At 35.2% G+C, this 20,357-nt stretch overlaps 1 protein-coding gene across 4 annotated transcripts in view; it reads left to right on the top strand.

Moving 5' to 3' along the window:
- Positions 1 to 20,357, top strand: part of LOC145263724 (insulin-like growth factor 2 mRNA-binding protein 2) — a 186,993-nt gene that overhangs the window by 46,724 nt on the left and 119,912 nt on the right. For all 4 annotated transcript variants that reach the window (XM_080120696.1, XM_080120694.1, XM_080120695.1 and 1 more), the window contains exon 2: positions 13,725 to 13,779. In XM_080120696.1, coding sequence (XP_079976822.1) covers positions 13,725 to 13,779 — 55 coding nt within the window. The remainder of the gene's footprint in view (positions 1 to 13,724; positions 13,780 to 20,357) is intronic.

Below are 20,357 nucleotides of genomic sequence, written 5' to 3'. Positions count from 1 at the left end.
CTCCTGAAGCACAGCGATATGTCCCCCAACTAGAATAGGCAATCAATCGATTTAAAAAATAGTTGATTTCACTGATTTTTTTTATGGCAATAAAAAAAATATGGGAGTGTGAAACATTCGTTGATCATCATGCAATCCTGGACAATGTCGGGTCTCCCTGCTCAATTAAAATTCTAAAATACTTTTGGATTGCATAACACTAAGTGTAAAGTCCATATAAATATCAGTATCAATATTTATAAGATAAAGAAGCTCCATGTACGAGATAGAGCAATAGTGTAAATGTTTTTAGCTAAATTTTTCTATTTAGCACATAGATTGAAAACTAAATTTCCTGACATTAGCTATTTATTGAAAATCCATGGATTACGGAAAAAACTTTAAATTTTTGTATTTGTTAAGTAAATTTGTCAATTATTTTTAAACTAGCAGGACCCGTTCACTGGCATTGCCCGGTAAAAGCCTGCCCCACCCTCCCACAAAAGTATGGTTGTTGTTGCTAGCCACTACCATCCCTGAACAATTGTGGACACTGGCAGCCATGGCCGAAATGAAATAATCTGGCTTTCATTTGCGATTAGTGTTAGTTTGGGCCAATAACATGTAGGTACTGTTTGAATTTTTAAAAAAAATGCGTTAATCAGTATGAATTAATAAAATTATGAAAAATGATCCCTTTAAAATAATAATGGAAAGTAAAAACAAGGTTAAGAATTCTCACTGTACATGAACTGTTTAGTGATCGAAATCACTGGTAGTAGTCTTAGAAGTTTCCGCTTGTTGTTCAAGTTCTCTTTTCAACTCTTTCACCAATAGTATCAAATTAAATTCCAGTTTTTTACGTGTAAAACAAAACAATTATGACTTAACTTTGAATATTGCCATGTTAAGAATGGCTTTCTGAATACACTAACTTCCCCATCTTAAGAACGGCATTCAAAGTACACTCCAACATTCCAATGTAAAGAACAGTTTTCGCAGTAGACAACCCCCCCCCTTTTTTTGGGGGGGGCATGTGGGAGGGGGAATAATTCCCCCAAATTTAACCATGATAATCATTGTCAGCATACCTACCAATAAATGCTAAAAAGGGGGGGGGTAGTGTCGGTAAGAGAGAAGTAGATTTGTATATAGCGTGTTCATACAAACATAGCAACCAGTGAATTACAGTGCATAATACAGGTCTTCATATCTCTAAATACTCTTTGCAAAATTTGAATGGGATTTTCTTAATTAGCATGGTCAAAAACCTGTAAACGTCATTTTAAAGAAAATTGTGGAGGTTGACCTAATGTACAAATTTACCCCCAACAAAAAAAATTGTGTGTAAACTCAAATCAGTCTGGAAAATAAAATACTCCACAAAATTCAAAATTGGTGTAAACTCAATTATATAACAAATAATTGTTTCCCTATGTAATAAAATTTACATTAAAACTGGAGTGTAGGTAATCGGTGTGTAAAACAAACAAAAAAAAAAAACTGGGTAATTGTGCATAAAACCAGACCCTAACTTTCAAACATACCGGCAGGTCTGTCAATTCCGGTATGGAAGCACAAAATCGATACAATACTTCCGCTATTCTTCAAAACTGCTTACTTATATATTTGGCCAAAATATTAAGATTTTTTTTTTTTTTTTTTTTTTTTTTTTTGTTTCAAACATTTTTTAATGTACTTTATTTAAATGTGCGCAATATAATATGATCGTCGATTTTAAAAATGCTTTGGCAATATCCTCTACTGGATTTATACTTGGGTTGTTTGAATTTAATGTTAATATGTGAAATATTCATCTGTTTTGAAACTGCTTAGACTTTGACACCTTCATTGTTTTCTTTTCATGTTTCTGTAAATAAATGTAGTAAAATATCTAAAGTTTGACAAAATATATATTATTAACTTAAACATAGTTATTTGAAAAGATAAAAAAAATTCATCGATTGATAAAAGTTTATATATTTTATCTTTTAATTGTAAGAGGAGTGAAAAATAGTTTTAAAACGTGAATATTTGACATGTTAAAAAAAACCTTAAATTCAAACAGCATAAGTACAAATCCAGTAGATGAAAATGCCAAAACATTTATTTTTAAATCAATGACCGTAATAGATTGCACAGGTTTAAATAAAGTATATTTAAATAAAGTACATAAAAAAAAAATGTAACTGTTTTCAAACAATCTTAAAATTTTGCCCAAATATATAAGTAGTTTTGAAGAATGGAAGTATTGTATTCATTTTATGCTTCCATACTCCAATTGATAGACCTGCCGGCGTGTTTGAAAGTTAAGGTCTGGTTTTATACACAATTACCCAGTTCTGTGTGTGTGTGCTTTGATTGTTATGGTGTTGCTCCTAGGATGGAATGTAATATTTTATTATAGCGACTAAATATCTACAATTTTGTTCTCGTGTTACATAAGATAGTGGCTAATAGTTTAGACATAATAAATTTGTATGTGTTATGTGTTGTTGCAAATCTACGGTACTTGGGTCCAGAGGGGAACTTCTGCAATCAAAATATATATACTAGCATGCTTAACTATATTTTAATTTACCCAGATTTATCATAGTCAATTATTTTATTATATTGTATCCAATATATAGTCATGATTTCAAGTGTTAAAAAAAAAAAAAAGTGCCATCAGTTAGAATCAAAACTAAAACAAGTTTTATGATTGAAACTGTCTGCAAAGACTGAAGCTTATTTGTATTCAATATGATTGGACTGTGTAAAGGAGTGTGAATTTTATTAAATACAAGCGGGTTTCTATATTAGGTTGGTGCAAAAACACTATCGTTTTCTCACATATGTTACTTTTATATATGATTTCTGAATTAATTCATTGATATATGTAGCCATGTTATATCATTTTAAAGTGCGTGTTTCGCTCTATCGAATCGCGTTATTCGTTATCATTCTCAATCTCTTAATTCATTTTTGTTCAGATTTTTCGACACCATGGGCAAAATTAAAATCTGCAGGATTTTCTTGTTCCAGTTCAAACTGCTGAGACAGCTTATATCAATGATGCATTTGGCCCAAGAACCACTAACAAACATGTGACACAATGGTGATTCAAAAAATTTTGCAATGGTAATGAGAGCCTTAAAGATGGTCATAGCCGGCTGACTGGTTTCAAAGTAACATTTGAAAGCCTTATTTTGAAGTGTGCAAAACCACACAAGAAGTTGTTGTTGAACTCTGAGTCGACCACTCAAGTCGTTCACCATTTAAAGCAAATAGGAAAGTCAAAAAAGTTGGATAAATGGGTACCACATGAATTGAACGATAACAAAACTTTGTCATTTTGAGGCGTCTTCTACGCTACTTCTGTGCAACAGAAGCGACCCATTTCTCGAGTGGTCTGTGTGATGAGAAGTGGATCCTCTGGCGATGTTCAGCACGGTGGTTAGATGCCGGAGAAGCTCCATAACACTTCCCGAAGCCAAAATTGCACCATAAAAGGTTATGGTGTGACTGTTTGGTGGTTTGCAGCTGGTCTCATCCATCACAGCTTCTTGAATCTGGGCAAAATGGTTACGGCAGAGAAGTACTGATGACAAATTGACAAAATGTAACAGAAGCTCCAATGTATGTGCCTGTGATTGGTCGATATGAATGGGACCAATTCTTCATGACAACGTTCGCCTACAATGTTGCTCAGCTGACCCTGCAGAAGCTGAACGAATTGGGCTATGAGACTCTGCCTCATCCGCCACATTTACTGGGTCTCTTGTTCACCAATTATCACTTTTTCAAGCATCTCGACAACTTCTTGTGCGAAAAATACTACAAAAGCAGAGATCATGCAGAATCGGGCTTTAAGGACTTCATTGCTTCCAGAATTCCGGATTTCTATGTTAATGGGACAAATAAACTTGTTTCTCGTTGAGAAAAATTTGTTGATTCTAATGGTTCTTATTGCGATTAATAAAGTTTATTAAAGAGTTATGATCTTTTGAAGTTGAACGTCAAAAAGCATTTACCAATTTTCACCACCCTAATAACAATATTTTTGATAGACTATGCAAGCAAGGGCGATTGGATGGTTAGATGGCCCAGTTTTATAATATATATTAGGGGGTGTTCTGAAAGTAATGTCTCCTATCTTTTTATTTTGTCTCAATGGATCAGAGGGAATTGCAAATTGTGTTATGACTAACCTGAAAGTTTATGCATTTATGACTTGAAAGTATTGCAGATATTGACTTTGTAGGACTTTAAGACATTTTTTTTTTTTTTTTTTTTTTTTTTTTTTTTTTTCTTCATAGATGTACGTCATCAGACACAGATTTGACTTCCTGGCAAAAATGCATTGAGAAATTGGTGATGCTTATGTAGAAAAATAAACTCTTGAGCACAAAAGGTCTCTTGTTTTAATAGTATCGCTCCTGTCTTTGGAGCTCTTCAACCTTTTGAGTCAAAGAAGAAAAGAGGTTTCACTTTTGGAACAACCCTTGTATATTAAACTAGCTTGGGTGCCTGGAGTTGCCTGGGTGTTTGGAGGTTTGTTGAGCAAAAAAAAAGTTGTAGTAGGCAGGGAGGCTCGAACCCGTACCACGAAGAAGGAAAAGAATGTGAAAAAAAAAAAAAGTGATGTCTTTGCCGTTGCATCCCTTGGCAAACCGGAAGTGGTGAAGGTTTAAATTAAGATTAGTCGATTGAAAAGAGGGATGACTTTCGAAAATATCGGCGAAAAAGGCGATCCCTTTCCATGTAGGAAAGTACCCAGTTGAGGGTGAAGTGATTAACGTTTTTTGCCAATTTTTTGATATATACATACATTTAAAGATGGGTCAGATTTATATTATGGACTAGCCTGGGTGTTAAGAGGCGTGTGTTGAGCAAAAAAAAAAGAAAAAAAGTGGTCGTAGGCAGGCAGGCTCGAACCCATACCGCGAAGGAGGAAAAGAATGTGAAAAAAAAAGTGACGCCTTTGCTGTTGCGTCCATCGCCAAACCGGAAGTGACAAATGTTTAAATTAAGGCTAGTCAATCCAAAAGAGGGGATGACTTTCGAAAATATTAGCGAAAAAATCGACCCCTCCCTGTAGAAAAGTGCCCAGTTGAGGGTGCAGGAATTAATGTTTTTAGTCAATTTTTCGATATTTGTCGCCCGAAGGTTCAAGCTTCAAAACGTTACTGATCTCGTGAAAATCTGTTGCCTCTGTCAAAAATTTTAGGCACACATACAAACATGCATGAGATTTATATTATAGACTAACAGGAGGTACCTGGCATTGCCCGGGTGTTTGGAGGTGTTTTTTTTTGGGGGGGGGTTAGATCAAAACATGGCTGGGTATTTGGAGGTATTTTTTTGGGGGGGGGTTAGATCAAAACATGGCTGGGTGTTTGGAGGTGTAAAAGAAAAAAAAGTTTTAGTAGGAAGGTAGACTTGAACCCCGAAGCCTTGATGCGAAGGTGGAGAAAGAGAAAAAAAGACACTTAACCATCTCAGCCACGAGAGGAGATGAATTGATAAGCGTGTTAATGTTTATAAATTGAAATTGACATGTGCGAGGAAGTTAAGTCGCGTGATGTTTGACCTAGTTTTGCGCTGCAAGGCAGTTTGTTTTCCCCCGCCCCAATCATTCGCTTTTTGAAGACACAGCAATCAAAAAAATATATCTAAAATAGCTGGTAAAAGTCGGGCAAATTAAAGATAGCCGCGACCCCCGTTCTTAAGTCGTAGATATTATGATTTAGACGTGATATAAAGTTTTAAGGAGTGAGCTGACCGAGAAGGCTGAAAAAAGCTTTTTGCGGACGTACACAAAAATACGCACACACACACACATTTTGCCTTTTTATATATATATAGATTAGCGGGGGTACCCGGCAGTGGCTGGGTTTTTGGAGGTGTAAATGAAAAAGTTCTGGCAGGTAGGTAGGCTCTAACCCGAACTCTTGAGGTCAATAGCATAACTTACTGCCATGCTACGCAGAGAATTGAGAATGGGTGAAATTAAATGATTAAAAATTTAAGTGACAAGTGTGTAAATTTATTGATGTCAAACATCACGCCATAGGGGAATGAAATACCGCACTTAACTTTGACTGCAAGCCAGTTTCTATGTATGTTGTTTGTTTCACCACCAAGATATTGGGGAAAACCAGCTCCCCATAAAAAGGGGAGTGTCCAAATGAATAGCAATTGTCTGATATAAGGGGGGTTCTCCCGCATTGATCAAACCTCATTGCTTTTCTGGACGTCTTGGCACAAAAGGCTGAGAACATTCCTTCGCTTTCAGTTCCGCTTTTTTATACGGAAAAGCCAAAGAAACAAGCAGAGAGTAAAACAATATTGTGAAAATAGCCTGTAAAAGTCGCCTAAATTAAAGATACACGTGACCTCGTTTCGTAAATCTTAGATATTATAATCTAGGTAGCATATAAAAAGTTCAAAGATAGAGTAATCGCCCCGAACGCCCCCACCCCTCCAAAAGCCTTTGCCAGACATACACAAAAAAATACACTAACACACATTTTGCCTTATATATAGACTAGTGTGGGTGCACGACGTTGCCCGGGTGTTTGGAGCTGTGTGTGTTGGGGGGGGGGTAGATCAAAACAAAATGGAAACTATATAATAAGTGAAGTAATAACCCTGTTTAAATATGAAAAAAAAAAAACCTGTTAAACTTGTTAAAAACAATCGGAAAAAAAAAAAAAAAAAAAAAACTGAAGTTTTGGGACCGAGGTAGGCTCGAAACCAAAGCCTTGTGGTTAATAGTCTGATGACAGCATGATGCCACAAAGGCAGAGACTTCACAGCCGAAAATAAATGTTTAAAAACGCAGGTGGTTGAATGTCAAAGTAGTAGAGAAAACAAACTGATAAATGATATAGATAGATAGATATATATGATATAGATAGATAGATATATATGAGATAGATAGATATATATGATATAGATAGATAGATATATATGATATAGATAGATAGATATATATGATATAGATAGATAGATATATATGATATAGATAGATAGATATATATGATATAGATAGATAGATATATATGATATAGATAGATAGATATATATGATATAGATAGATATATATGATATAGATAGATAGATATATATGATATAGATAGATAGATATATATGATATAGATAGATAGATATATATGATATAGATAGATATGATATAGATAGATATGATATAGATAGATAGATAGATATGATATAGATAGATATGATATAGATAGATATGATATAGATAGATATGATATAGATAGATATGATATAGATAGATATGATATAGATAGATATGATATGATATAGATAGATATGATATGATATAGATAGATATGATATGATATAGATAGATAGATATGATATAGATAGATAGATATGATATAGATAGATAGATATGATATAGATAGATAGATATGATATAGATAGATAGATATGATATAGATATATAGATAGATAGATAGATATGAGATAGATAGATAGATAGATATGATATAGATAGATAGATAGATAGATATGATATAGATAGATAGATATGATATGAGTGATAAATAAATTTAATGAATGTAAGTTCATTTATGTCAATGAAATGAAGAAAAAAAACAACCAATAATTGTATACATTTGTTGCAGACGATATTAAGTTCATTTACATATAATCTTATCAGCACAAGGGTTTTGGCAGAGGACTGACACCAAAATAATGATCAATTTCCAGCATTTAAGTCCAACATAAAATTGATATGTAATTTATATTTTTTGGGTCTTAGAGTATTTCAAGACAACTGGTTTTAATTTGTATGCACCAGCATACTTTATAATTACAGTTTTGCTGTTTTTAGGCCCTGGCTTCAGATCGGATCATTTCTCATCTGTCTCTGTCAATATAAAAGTTAACGAGTACAAGACTGCCTGAAAAATCCCTTCCTTCCTGCCATCACTATTTCCATAAAGTTTTTTTTTATTTTTAACGTCCTTCCTTTCTAATTTCTCTACCAAATTATGCATTTTTCCTCTTGTTTTTAACTATCTTTCACAAATGCTTCAATGTTTAAGATCAGATGTTTTTTTTTTTTACCCCCCCCCCCTGTCTTGTGTTGAATTAAAAATAAAATTGAAATAAATACTATTAAATTATTTCTTAGTTTTAACTAGCAGGACCTGTGAAAATTTTTACAAGGCGGGGTCAATTTTTTCATTGACATTTTTGTAGTCATATGCCTTGCAATAACTAAGCTTAATTTGAACGGCGGCGATGTATGTCGCGGTGGATCTGGCGACTAAACCGTTGGCTTTTTTTTCACTTCCTTTTCCCTTTAGTGTTACAGGTTGGAGCCAGCCTGCCTGCTTTTTAGGAATCTGTTGATCAATACCCTGCTAGTATATTATAAAGTGGCGATTTCAAAAATAAAAAAATATATATCCAGATGAGTTAGGTGCATCAGCTTAAACCAAAACTTATGAAGAATTCTTGTTAAAATTATTTATTACAAGAAATGGAAGTCCATAACAATTAAACGACAGTCACTTGGATGTAAGCATGACACAAAATAAACATGCTATCCTAATAAATAAATTACCCCCCCCCCAAACGTCTAAAAAAAAAAAAAATTTCCCTATGGAGCCAGGACTCTCTACTGGTGACCCCCCCCCTCCTTCGCCCCAAAAAACAACAGTAGGCAGATGTGTTTAAAAACAAGTGGTAGTAGGCAGACAGGCTGGAACCCGTAATGCAAAGGAGAAAAAAGGTTTAAAAAAAAAAGAAAAAACATAACGTCTTAGCCGATGTCGCCATCGTCTGACCGGAAGTTCGAAACGTTGAAATTAAGCATAGTCAATCAAAAAAAGACAATGACTTGCTAAAATGTCAGTAAAGAAAGAGACCCCCTCCTTGTACAAAACTGCTCAGTTGAGAGTGAAGGAATGAATGTATTTGCCAATTTTTCACTTCTATATTATTAGAATGAAATTTTGCAGTCGATAAATGGAGTTTTCAGATAAAAACCAATGGTTTCTACTGTTTTTATTGATTTTTTTTATTTTTTATTTTTTATTTATTTTTTTTTTTGTCAATTCTATTAAATTATAATGTTAGCTTCCAAATTATGGAGTTGAAATTACCTGAATATTACTGAATTATTAAAAAAAACACTTAAATCGTTTTAGAATGTGAAATTGTAGCCATCATGTTTTTTATAAAATAAATCAAAATGGAAAGTTACCTCCCTTCTGAACTCTCCTGTGTCTTACATAAGCAAATACAATCATTTTAATTTTTTATTAAAGAAAATAGAATTTTCTACCTTATGGATTTTCGTAATTTTTGGATACAATCATCTTATAAATACGAGGAATATGTAGATACCATTGTTTTCATGTGAAATTCAGTTTTACGATTTCTGAAATTTTCTTATATTGTAGAAGCGCCCTTGTGTCTGTAGGTATAAAAGAATTATTTGATGTATTTTGGGACCACACTAGAAAAAATTGAGATAATGGCAAGCCAGCATCCACTTAAAAACTGCTATCTTCTTCTAATCCATGTTTTGAGGGTCTCCTATCTAGTTGACCATTACTTTAGTACCTTGCTCTCAACATGAACTTCTGTTCAGAGAGACGGTTATGCAAATAAATCTTTGCCCTGATCAAATCCAAACAAGTTAAATGGCTTGGAGCCTGTATCTCTGAGAGGTACTTGTCAGACCACAGGAAACAAAACTGATCGTGAGGTGACCAGAGGGCAAACTTTGTCAGCCCCCCCCCTCCACCTGCTGGGATATTGATATCCACTTAAAAATGCTTTTCTGTTTTCAATATATGAACATCAGAAACTCCCTGTCTTGATCATCCCATATCTAGTCGGCCATCATTTTTAAGTTTCTTGTTCTCCATATGAACCTCTGTTTAAAGAGACTTAATTTATTTTTTTTCAAACAAACAATTCTGGTTGATCCAAGCTTCAAACCAAACCTATTATCAATATGTTGAATAATTTCTCTTGGCTGAATACTATTCCACCTGTATCATTGCAATCTAAATCTGACGCGGAGTGTTTGCACCTTGGTAACGTCTTGGTATAAAGAATCAGATTATCAAAATGATGATAGTCTATCCATACAATGGTTGTTCCAAAAGTAAGGGTACCTATTTCACTCCACAACTAAAACCTCAAATAGCTATGAAGACAGGAGTGCTACCATTTAAAACAAGAAACCTTTTGTGCTTTAGGATTTATTTTTCTACATGGTCACCACCATTCTGAATGCACTTTTGGTACCCTAGTTGTAAAAGTCTGGAGCATGTTTTGTCACTCGCATATGTCACCTCTCTGAAATCAACAAACCCGTCTCCTAACTATGCTGACATCAACTGCATCGGCTTTGTAAATGCTCAACAGGTGCCAGTAAATGTTGACCGCTTCAATTTTTTTTCTGCATAGGGAATTCAATGACGCATCTCTGCTTCTGACACATGTCCATGATGGCAGCGCTTTTCTTAGTCTCACATCGTCAATATCCCCAACAGATAAAATTTTCAGGTCATGAATATATAAGTTCAGTCAGACTAACAATGTAATTTGCAATCATCTCTTATCCATCCAGGCAGAATAAAAAAAGAAAAAAAAATAGGCATTACTTTTGGAACATACTTCGTATGTCAACTTTAGATATATCCTCTTGGTCCACCGAAAGTAAAGAGTCTACAAGAGTTTAATGGGTATAGAGAAATATTTCTTTTCCATATTTGTGCGTCTGCAGGGTTTGTGAGAATGAAATAAGCTGTTGCTATATTTTAGTATTTAGTAGTTCATAGTTGACTTGTTTGAGATGTCTGCAGCTAAGTAGCCACAGTTAAATTTAGCTTTCCTGCAACCCTCTATATCCATGACAAATAGCACCTTACCTGAGAATTCTTCCTTCAAACTCCTCAGCCTAACATTTACAGGCAATATGAACTGGAACAAATGCATAGAGGACATTGCAAAGGCTGCTGCAAAGAAGGTGGGTTCTCTATCGAGCTAGAAGACTACTCACACATGAGAGTATTCTGTACCTTTAAAAAGCTGTCATTTGCCCATGTGGGGTATATGGTTAGAAAAGAAAAAAAAAATAGCTTTTCCCATCATGCTCTGCCTTCACAAGATGCCCTTCACGTATACAAATGCGCTGGCCATCCTTTCCTTCTTTCCCAGAGAGTGATGCTGATACGCCAGTAGGTTTTTTTTTTTTTTTTTTTTTTTTTTTTTTTAACTGTATACCCCATGCGCCCCCCCTGGTCTTTGAGACCAATAAGACACTTCATAATCCTTCATCCAAACAGGCTTCCTCCTCTCACATTGAGGCATCTGGGGGGACAACTTCTTGAGGATTGACGTTTTCAGGTTCACTAGACATTCTCGTCCAGTTGTAAAGAACCCCACAATGTGGGGCTAAATCGAATTGGGGTGCATCGTTAGCTTCTTGGTGGATATTGACTTCCTCCTCTTCACTGTCATCAATGCGCACCGGCAGGGTTACACGACGCAGGTCTAGGATATGCCGGGGAACGCCGTTCACCATTACGTTGTTTTTTGGCTGCGTTCCTGTTACGACACACCCCTCCCCCAGCGAGTGGTACATTTTGCATTGGGGGGCTTTACCCACACTACCCCGCCCACTTTAATGGTAGGTTCTTCACCTTCAATTCCTACGGTTTTGTTGCACCGATGCTGCCACTTATATGCAAAGATGGCTCTGAGGCACAGTTGTCTCATCTTGTCTGGTTTTCGGTGAGATGTTGTACCAAAACACTGCCTCCATGGGTGAAATGTTGCTTTTTTTTCCACAGCAGCCTTGGTGCGATGATTCCTCTCCACTATCCCATTGCCACTCAGCCGATACGCTGCCCTAAAAAATTGCCTTACCCCCCACCTATCACACACCTCTTTAAAGGCTTCTGATCGGAAAGCGGGGCCATTGTCCATTAATAGTTTCTCAACCGGCCCTCTTTCCAAAAATATTTCTTCGATGACCCCTCCGATCGCCCATGCAGCTTCTGCCCTGATCTCTCTCCATATGGCAAACTTCTCCGGTCCACAGTCAACCATCGACATACACAGCTTATGGCGATAAGGGGTCACATCAATGGCCAATCGCTTCCAGTCCTCTGCAATTGTAACTCTCCTGCTTCATGTCTGGATGGTCTGGGGTCTATTATCGATTGGCACTCCTGACAGTGCTCCACTACCTCCCTGACCTCCTTCTCGGTAGTTTCCGGGTAAACCTCTCTTACCAGGAATAATGTCCGTTCTCGACCAAAGTGATGCATTTCATGTAACTTTAACTTCCTCCCTTGCACAGCATACTGAGGAAATCTCCATTCTCTCTTGCAGCCAGGCCTTCTTTACCTGTGTCATCGAATCCGCCTTGTTCTTTTCTGATGGGATCAGCACTACAGATACCTTCAACTGGAATTCCGCTATCAAATCTGCAAGTGCTCTAAGCCTGCGCTTGATCAGCATTTCTGCAGCACCTCTGGTCCTAACTCTTCTCTTCAGTCACTGCTGACCTGATCCATGAAACTACTGTTGTCGAATCGGATTTGATTTCAATCGTTTTCAATCCCCATGATGTTCACGACTCTTTTCTCTCTGCCCCCCCCTCCCCCAGGGAATTTTTCCCAGCTTTTATATCCTCCTATCTAGAAAAAAAAAAGGATGAGACAGGAAAAATTCCTTGGAGGGGGGGGGGGGCAGAGAGAAAAGTCGTGAACATCTTCTCTTAAAGAATTTTGGATTGTGCGGTGTGACATTGGTGGCGAGAGGCCAGGTGTGGTCGATTGGAAAAGAGGGCAGAAACGTGCTGTTGTCGAGAGTGACTCACTCCTTCCCGAACCCCAGAACCGAATCCTGATTATAACCCTAGAGTATTGTTGCCACATCTGGGTTGGTGCATCTACCACTTGTCTCTCCCTCGTAGATAAAGTCCAAAAAAGAGTTGTCAATCTAATCTGTCCCACTTTATCAACTAAGCTCCAGCCCCTGTCCCATCGCCGCAATGTTGCATTACTGTGCCTGTTTTACAAATATTTTAATGGAATGTGTTCTGATGAACTCCTTTCACTTGTACCCCTCTCGACGTACATATCCCCGACAAACCTACTTAGCAATAAAATCTCTCTTCACTGTTGGTGTCCCTAAATGCCAGAAAGCTTTCTACTCTAATAGTTTCTTCCCTTGTCCAGCTAGAATTTGGAATTCCTTTCCTGCTGCCTGCTTCTCTGGTTGTACTGATATGCAGGAGTTTAATGTAACATAAACAAATATCTTGTTAATCTTTCATAGACATGGCCCCAAATGGTAGCCCCTTACATTCAAGTGGTAATATGCTTTGTAAGGGGTGAACATGAGTAAAAAAAAAAAAAAAAAAAAGTCTTTATAGTGTAATGAAGGACAAGGATTCCTGTGGCAAGTTGAGTCTTACTACTTATAGCACGTGTGTTGCCACTTATGTAGTTAATGACAACATTAATTCAGATTGTTATGAAACGAGTTTCGAAATCAGAAGGTATGTCATTTCTAAAATTCTCAAATGTTTGATTTTATTTATTCTTTGCAAATGAAAAAAATGATTTGTCTCCGAGCATTCTATGATTCTTGCAATTCTGATTATAACATTCAATTATATTATTCGATTGTATCAATTTTACTGTATATATATATATATATATATATATATATATTTTTAAAACTTTGTTTTGTAGGTTTTAACCTGCAGGGCTTTATTATGCAAGTAGAACCATCTATGTCCCGACGAAGGTAAGTTGCAATCTTTATATCTTGCATAAAGTGGCTTTATACCTTGTCTGGAACAATTTCCATTTAAAAAAATTTTTTTAATTAAAAAAAAAATTTTGTTTTTGTTACATTGTTTTTAGTGAAAGGTTCATCTATTATCTTGAATACTTGCCTTCCTATAAAGATACAGAAAAATTGCCACACAAAAACCAGACGGAATTTTAAAAATAAATAAAAGTAAAAAAAGTTTTATATAAAACAAGAATTTTAATGGGTCCTGCTAGTCCTGAATTACAAAACTACCTAGGGTACTTGGATAGTCTTTTTTTTTTTTTTCCATTATGAACGAAGGTATGTTATCGTGGAGTTTGCATGCACACATAAAGGTATGTTATCGTGGAGTTTGCATACACACATAAAATGGAAACCAGTTTTACTTTATTGTATAGCATTTATCTGTTAAATTATAGAAATTAAAATATTGTCAATGAATGTTGCAATATTTTTGGTATAATTATTAAGGTAGATATTACATGCTACCTACCTCAGCAAGATGTAACTGTCAGAAAGTGGGGATGTCCAGCCAGCACCCATAAAGGAGGGGCACTCTGGCCTAGCAAAAATTGCCTGGGAATCCTCATTGGCATTCTCTGGTAGGGGCGTTTCAGGTAACAAGCAATAAACTTGGCTCACATGAAAGTTGGGTGGCAAGGCCTGGGGAGGGTGGATCTCCTAGGTAATACTGAGATGGTATACTTCGGTCTAACGGGTACTGTTCCAGATCCTGGCCCCGCACATATTGGGTTGATTGTCAAGAACAGATTCTTGGCTGGTACTTTGTACTAAAGTCTCCAAGTAGCTGGAGCAGTAAGGAGACTCCTCCTTTATAATTATGAGGTTATGATTACGATAAATTGGAAGGTTCTATTTATAAACATGGGTGATAAGAACTAATGAGTCAGATGGAACCATACTTTTCTACCAACCAATCAGAAGATATGATCACTCCATAAAATATACTGAATCTCCCAGAATCCCTGCATGCAACTTTTAGTCTTCACACAGGAAGGAACTCTGCTCTGTCTTCGAGCTTTTTGCAATTCAAAGCTTCTCTGGATTGATACTGCCATTTTGTTTTAGAAAAAAACCCATATCTTTTCTAAAACTAAAATGACTGACAACTTGAAAAGGAGTCTGCAGTGGTCGTTATTAAGATGTCTCTTTTTAAAGGAGTTAAAGACTAATTTACCTAGATTTATTTTAATTAATGCTACCCCCCCCCAATCCAACTATCTTTATCAAATCCATTCTAAGTATATGCTTGAACTCTACTTTACAAATTGAGTAGCATAAAATACAAACAAAAAAAGATATGATGATATGGTTAGAACCAGAAGTATATGAGGGGGCACTTCTGAAAGTAGTGCCTCCTATTTTTTTTATTTTGCTCAAATGGATCAGATGGGATTGCAAATTACATTATGATGACTGAACTTGCACATTCATGACCTGAAAGTTTCATCTCTCTGTTGCAAATATTAACAGTGTGAGACTCTAAGAAAGCAACCCCCGTCATGAACGTGTCAGAAAAACAGATGCAACGTGTGAATAGTTCATTGAGAATGGTGTTAACTATGTAGAAAAATAAATTTTGTAGCTGAAAAAGTCTTGTTTTAATGATATCACTCTAGTTTTTGTAGCTCTTCAATTTTTTTTAACTGAAAAAAATTATTTAGAATGCCTCTCAAATCTTCCAAAGTTTCTAAATCCGGAACTTTCAATGTGGTGGGAGTGGGTATCCCTCTGAAAATACCTTTTTTGTAGACTTGCTAGTGACAAGTATTTACTTAGTTACATGTTAACATTCGTCTTTTTAAGTTGAAATGAGTAATGCTCTTTTATGTTAATTAGATGTATTAAGGCAAGAGGCACTTGTAACTAATTTGTATTATTTTAGACTTCTGCTTCCAGTAGTTCGAGTAATCCAAATAAATTTGTGAGAAAATAACATTCAAGATGAGAACAATAGTTCAAATGTAACGTGTGTATTGTCGTAGGAACAAACAAAAGAAATAAAAAATCTGACCCAGCATTTTTTTTTTTTTTTTTTAAATTGCAAATGAAATGCATTTATTTGTGGTGCTTCCAAACCCACACATTTAATTATTTTTCCGAAGTCTCTTCACACACAGAGACTTTTTTAAGTCTGTCCTGTAACCATACTTTTAAAAGTCTCTCTCCTCGCAACTTCATGTGGCCCTAGCCCAGCTGGCACGCAGCTTCTCTCCTCGACCACGGTGTATTTTTCCTCCTTTTCTTGTGATGCAAGCTTGCACACACTACATAATTTGCATATGTACTTTAATGGTTGATGCTAATATTTTCGCTACATTATTCTGTTACAATATTACAAATCTCCAATCCACCTCTAAAAAAAATTTCAAAATCTAATTTACTATTTGTTGAACTGACAAGAGTTAAAAGCTGGCCTGTAGCATTTCTGTTCCTCTTTTACATGAGGACGGAAATGCACAAGGTCTTTTTTATTTACATTTTTTTTTTTTTTTTTTTTTCACCGGGAGAGTGAAAATCTAGCTCTCCCAGAGGGGCATTTTGAATTAGAATAAAAATTGTAAGCGCTTCAGTTTAGGATTCTTTTCTTCATTGACTAAAAGCAGAAAAGATGTAGGATAGTATTTGAACAGATACTACCTTTTGATCTTGTATATTTAGTTTATTGCTCATTAAAATGCATTTCAGTAATAAATACATTAAAGAATTTTGAAAATCTAGCTCCCCCTAAAGGACACTTTAAATTAGAATAAAAATTGAAAGAACTCTAGTTTAGAATTGTTTTCTTCATTGGTTGAAGGCAGAAAATATGTAGCAGATCTGAACAGATACATTTTGATCTTATTTATATAATTTATTCCGTTAAAAGAAAAATTACAATTCCAAATTTTAATATAAAATGTAAAAATCTAAAAAACAAAAATTTAGGCACAAAGCCCTATAAGAGATTGGGAAGGGTACAGGGCCTTTGAACTATGAAGTAGTACTCTTGACTGGCAACATTTACCACAATACCACATTCACTCCATGGAGTCTAAACTAATAAAAACCCCAGCGTTTGGAAAGAAACATAAAATTTTAGAATTTCTGTGTGACCATTTTTTTTTTTTTTTTTTTTTTTTTTTTTTTTTATCTTGGCCAAAAGGCCAACACAGTGCTGTGGTGTCTTTAATAGCTGCTTCATGAATCTGAAAACAAAAATATTATTAAGTGCCCCCCCCTCCCATTATGTATTGCTTTCCAAAATTTAAAATCTTTTTCAAAAAGTAAAAAAAAAACAATTTACAGATCCTGTATATATAAATCTATATAAATAAAATAGATCTATGTGTGCGTTTGTCTGTGTATAAATATTTAACTGATAAAATCTTAAACTACTGGTCACATAACAATGAAATTAACATGAGATAGTAAACCTTAGGGCTAGGACAACAGCATATTCATATTCAGTGTTTTGACTCTTATAGTGTGTATCCGTTGATATCATATGCTTTTATATAGTGATGTGGTTCTCGGTTGATCAACTGTGTTGGATATATACTAGTCAAAACAATGAAAAGAATGCTATTGTCATAGCCCTAGTAATCATATACCGAGGATGGTTTATAACAAAGTAAAATCTTTGGACGGATGAATGTGTACAGAAATGTTGGCAAGTTGAAATACATAATGTCCATTTCAACTTGCCAACATATTTTTATTTCTTTCTGCGCATACCCAAATCATTTAATATTAAATCTTTATTACTTATCTCTTGACAGCTATGGCGGTTGGAGCTCTAAATTTTTTGGTTTTGATTCTAGCTGATGGCAGCTAAGTTTTTTTTTTTTTTTTTTTTTTTTTAAATCAGTACTAAGTAGTGATGGGACGATGCCAAAATTTTTCCCGATTCTGATTCCGTTCAAAATTTCCGATTCCGATCCGATTCCCGATTCCGATTCCCGATTCTTGTAAAATTTATACATATTTAATTAGAGATTTTTTTTGTTTGTTTTTTCGTAAATTTTCAAATTATTACATTATCCCCTGGTTAATATCCGCGTATATTTTATCTCAAATGTTTGCCTTGTAATTGATTAAAAATTGTAACACAACAAAACATTTATTTTGATTTTAAAACAAAGCTATATTGTACCAGTTCGTATTTACTGTATAACATGCTACTTACATGAATAGTGGAAAATATTCGAAGATTGGTAGGCAAAATAAGAAAACGATGTAAGAACAATATATTTAACAACGCCACTTAGCAAAGCCACATCTCATTGTTACGAACGAATTTCTAAATAATATTATTACTATTATGAAAACCATTTTTAACGTGAGATTGCGTGAGCTTTCTGTGCTTTCTCTCGCAGCTAAATCCCTATTCCAAAATGAAATATTACTTTTATAGATTACGTGTTAGAACATTTTTTTAATTGGCGGAAAGAAAAGCGATCATTTAGAATTTAGAGTGTAAGATCAGTTTCGAATATAAATTTAACGTAAAATGATCATTTCTGGCCATCCTAATTCTTTATGGATATTAACTAAAGTGTTTCCCACTAAATTAAGTTCGGTTTGCAACGTTGTAAAACCATGTGTAATCGCTTAAAAAGTAGACACCCTATCCCCAATAAGCGCACATAATTTAAAATTGGTAACACACTACAGCTCATGTTACGTTATATTTATTTGTGAAACTGACCGTCTATTTTAAATTCCTAATCGTTTATATTAGTGTTGCGTCGATTAATCGGAATCGGGAATCGGATAAATCGGTAATTTTGGGGGAATCGGTATTGGAATCGGAAAAATTTGTGCCTAATTTCCGATTCCCAAATCGATTCTTTTAATATTTTTAAAAAGTTCATTTTCAATTGTTTGTACCGATTATAAATATTTCTTTCTTTTAAGCTATTAGTAAAACTAAAGATCTAAACTTATTTTATATGCGTAAAATAAACAAAACAAAAATTGAAACTTTGCGAAAATTCGCTAGGTAACCTTTAGAAGAATGCAGTTTATTTTCAAAGTAGCGAAAGAATTGTCTAAAATTAAAGAAATATTTTGCCCATAAAAATAATATCAAACAGTATTGCTAATTAAATGAAAAGTAGAATATAAAAGTGTTGGGTTTTGTCGGTATGTTTGCTGCTCCCTCACTCGGCAATCGGTATTGACAAATATAACAAGCCGTGCATGCATGGTCCCCCTCTATGTGAGGAGGGGGGATCGAATAAAGTGATAAAAAAAGTGATACATAACTGATAAAAAAACAATTTTGAGTGAAAAAAAAATTTTCAAAAGTTTTCAGAAAAATGACTAAGTTCAACTTTTGCTCCACACCCAATATTAGCCCTAAAACCTCCAGGGCTTGTGACTCTGATTTTTCCCAGGGTCAGTGATACTTCCATCAGGTGTATATCAGGTATGCCCATGGTTTTGCCAAGTTTCAGAAAAATCTAATGAATGGATGAAAAGTTATTCTCAAAAATATGTCAATTTTGTCTATTTAGAGTCATTTTGAGGTATTTTTTTTTTACCTCTTTTGCCCCCATGGGGGAGCTGATTACTTGTAAAAATGGACCAACGGCTATGTTTCAGGCCTTAAGACATGTAAATTTGAGTTCAGCACCATAAAAAAACACTAAATAGAGATACATAATCACATTTTAGACAAATATGAAAAAAAGAGCCTAAAAAGGGGGTGGTTTTTAGCCCTAAAAGTTCCCGGGGGGGCGCAAACCAGAGTTTTGCCAGGGTCAGCGATACTGAATTTACATTTGCAACAATTGCCTTCACATTTTGGACAAGTTTCAGTAAAATCTAATGGACGGGAAAAAAAGTTATGGGGCCAAAAGTGTCATTTTTGCCATTTTGGGCATTTTTGACCCCTTTTCAGCCCCTGGGGGAGCAACGAGAGTTTTCTTTAAAAAAAACTCGATGTTGTGCACATCTACGTATTGGAATACAACTTGTGGCAAAATTTCAGAAAAAAGTAATGGACGGTTATCCGGGAATCATCCGGACGAATGAACGGACGAGCGCCACTGAAAACTATAGTCCCTCTCCAATAAATCGGGGGGGGGGGACCAACAAGGAATGGGCAAAATTGTGAAAAGGCTTGGCCTTTGATTTAATTTGAAATATGCTTCCAGTGTAATTTTCTTTGATTCTGCCGGTATTGTTTATGTTTATACTTAAGGATTGCTACAACGGCACCAATGCCGTCTGAAGCCGAGGCCTCCGTCACGGAGGCCTCGCTGAAGCCCGCCAATCTCACTCAAAAGTTGAGTTGAAAGTATTATGGGGTAATTAACACCTCCGATGCCGTTGGTTTCGACAACAATACTTTTTCACACCCACTTGCCAAATTTCTCAAGGAGTTTAATATGAAAAGATTTCAAACGAATAGTTTTATTTTATTTTCCTGGAGCCACATTGTCTGACACCTCGCATTTTTCTCGGGTTTCGGAAAAGTTAAAAATATACATGAATTTATCAAAGTCTGGATAAAATAGATAAAGAGAAAACATTTAGAA

The sequence above is a fragment of the Euprymna scolopes genome, chromosome 39 (genome assembly GCF_053919585.1).
Source record: "Euprymna scolopes isolate OS-2025 chromosome 39, ASM5391958v1, whole genome shotgun sequence".
Classification (NCBI taxonomy): Eukaryota; Metazoa; Mollusca; class Cephalopoda; order Sepiida; family Sepiolidae; genus Euprymna; species Euprymna scolopes.
The sequence above is the reverse complement of the archived record's forward strand: the minus strand, read 5'-3'. Positions and strand labels throughout refer to the sequence as shown.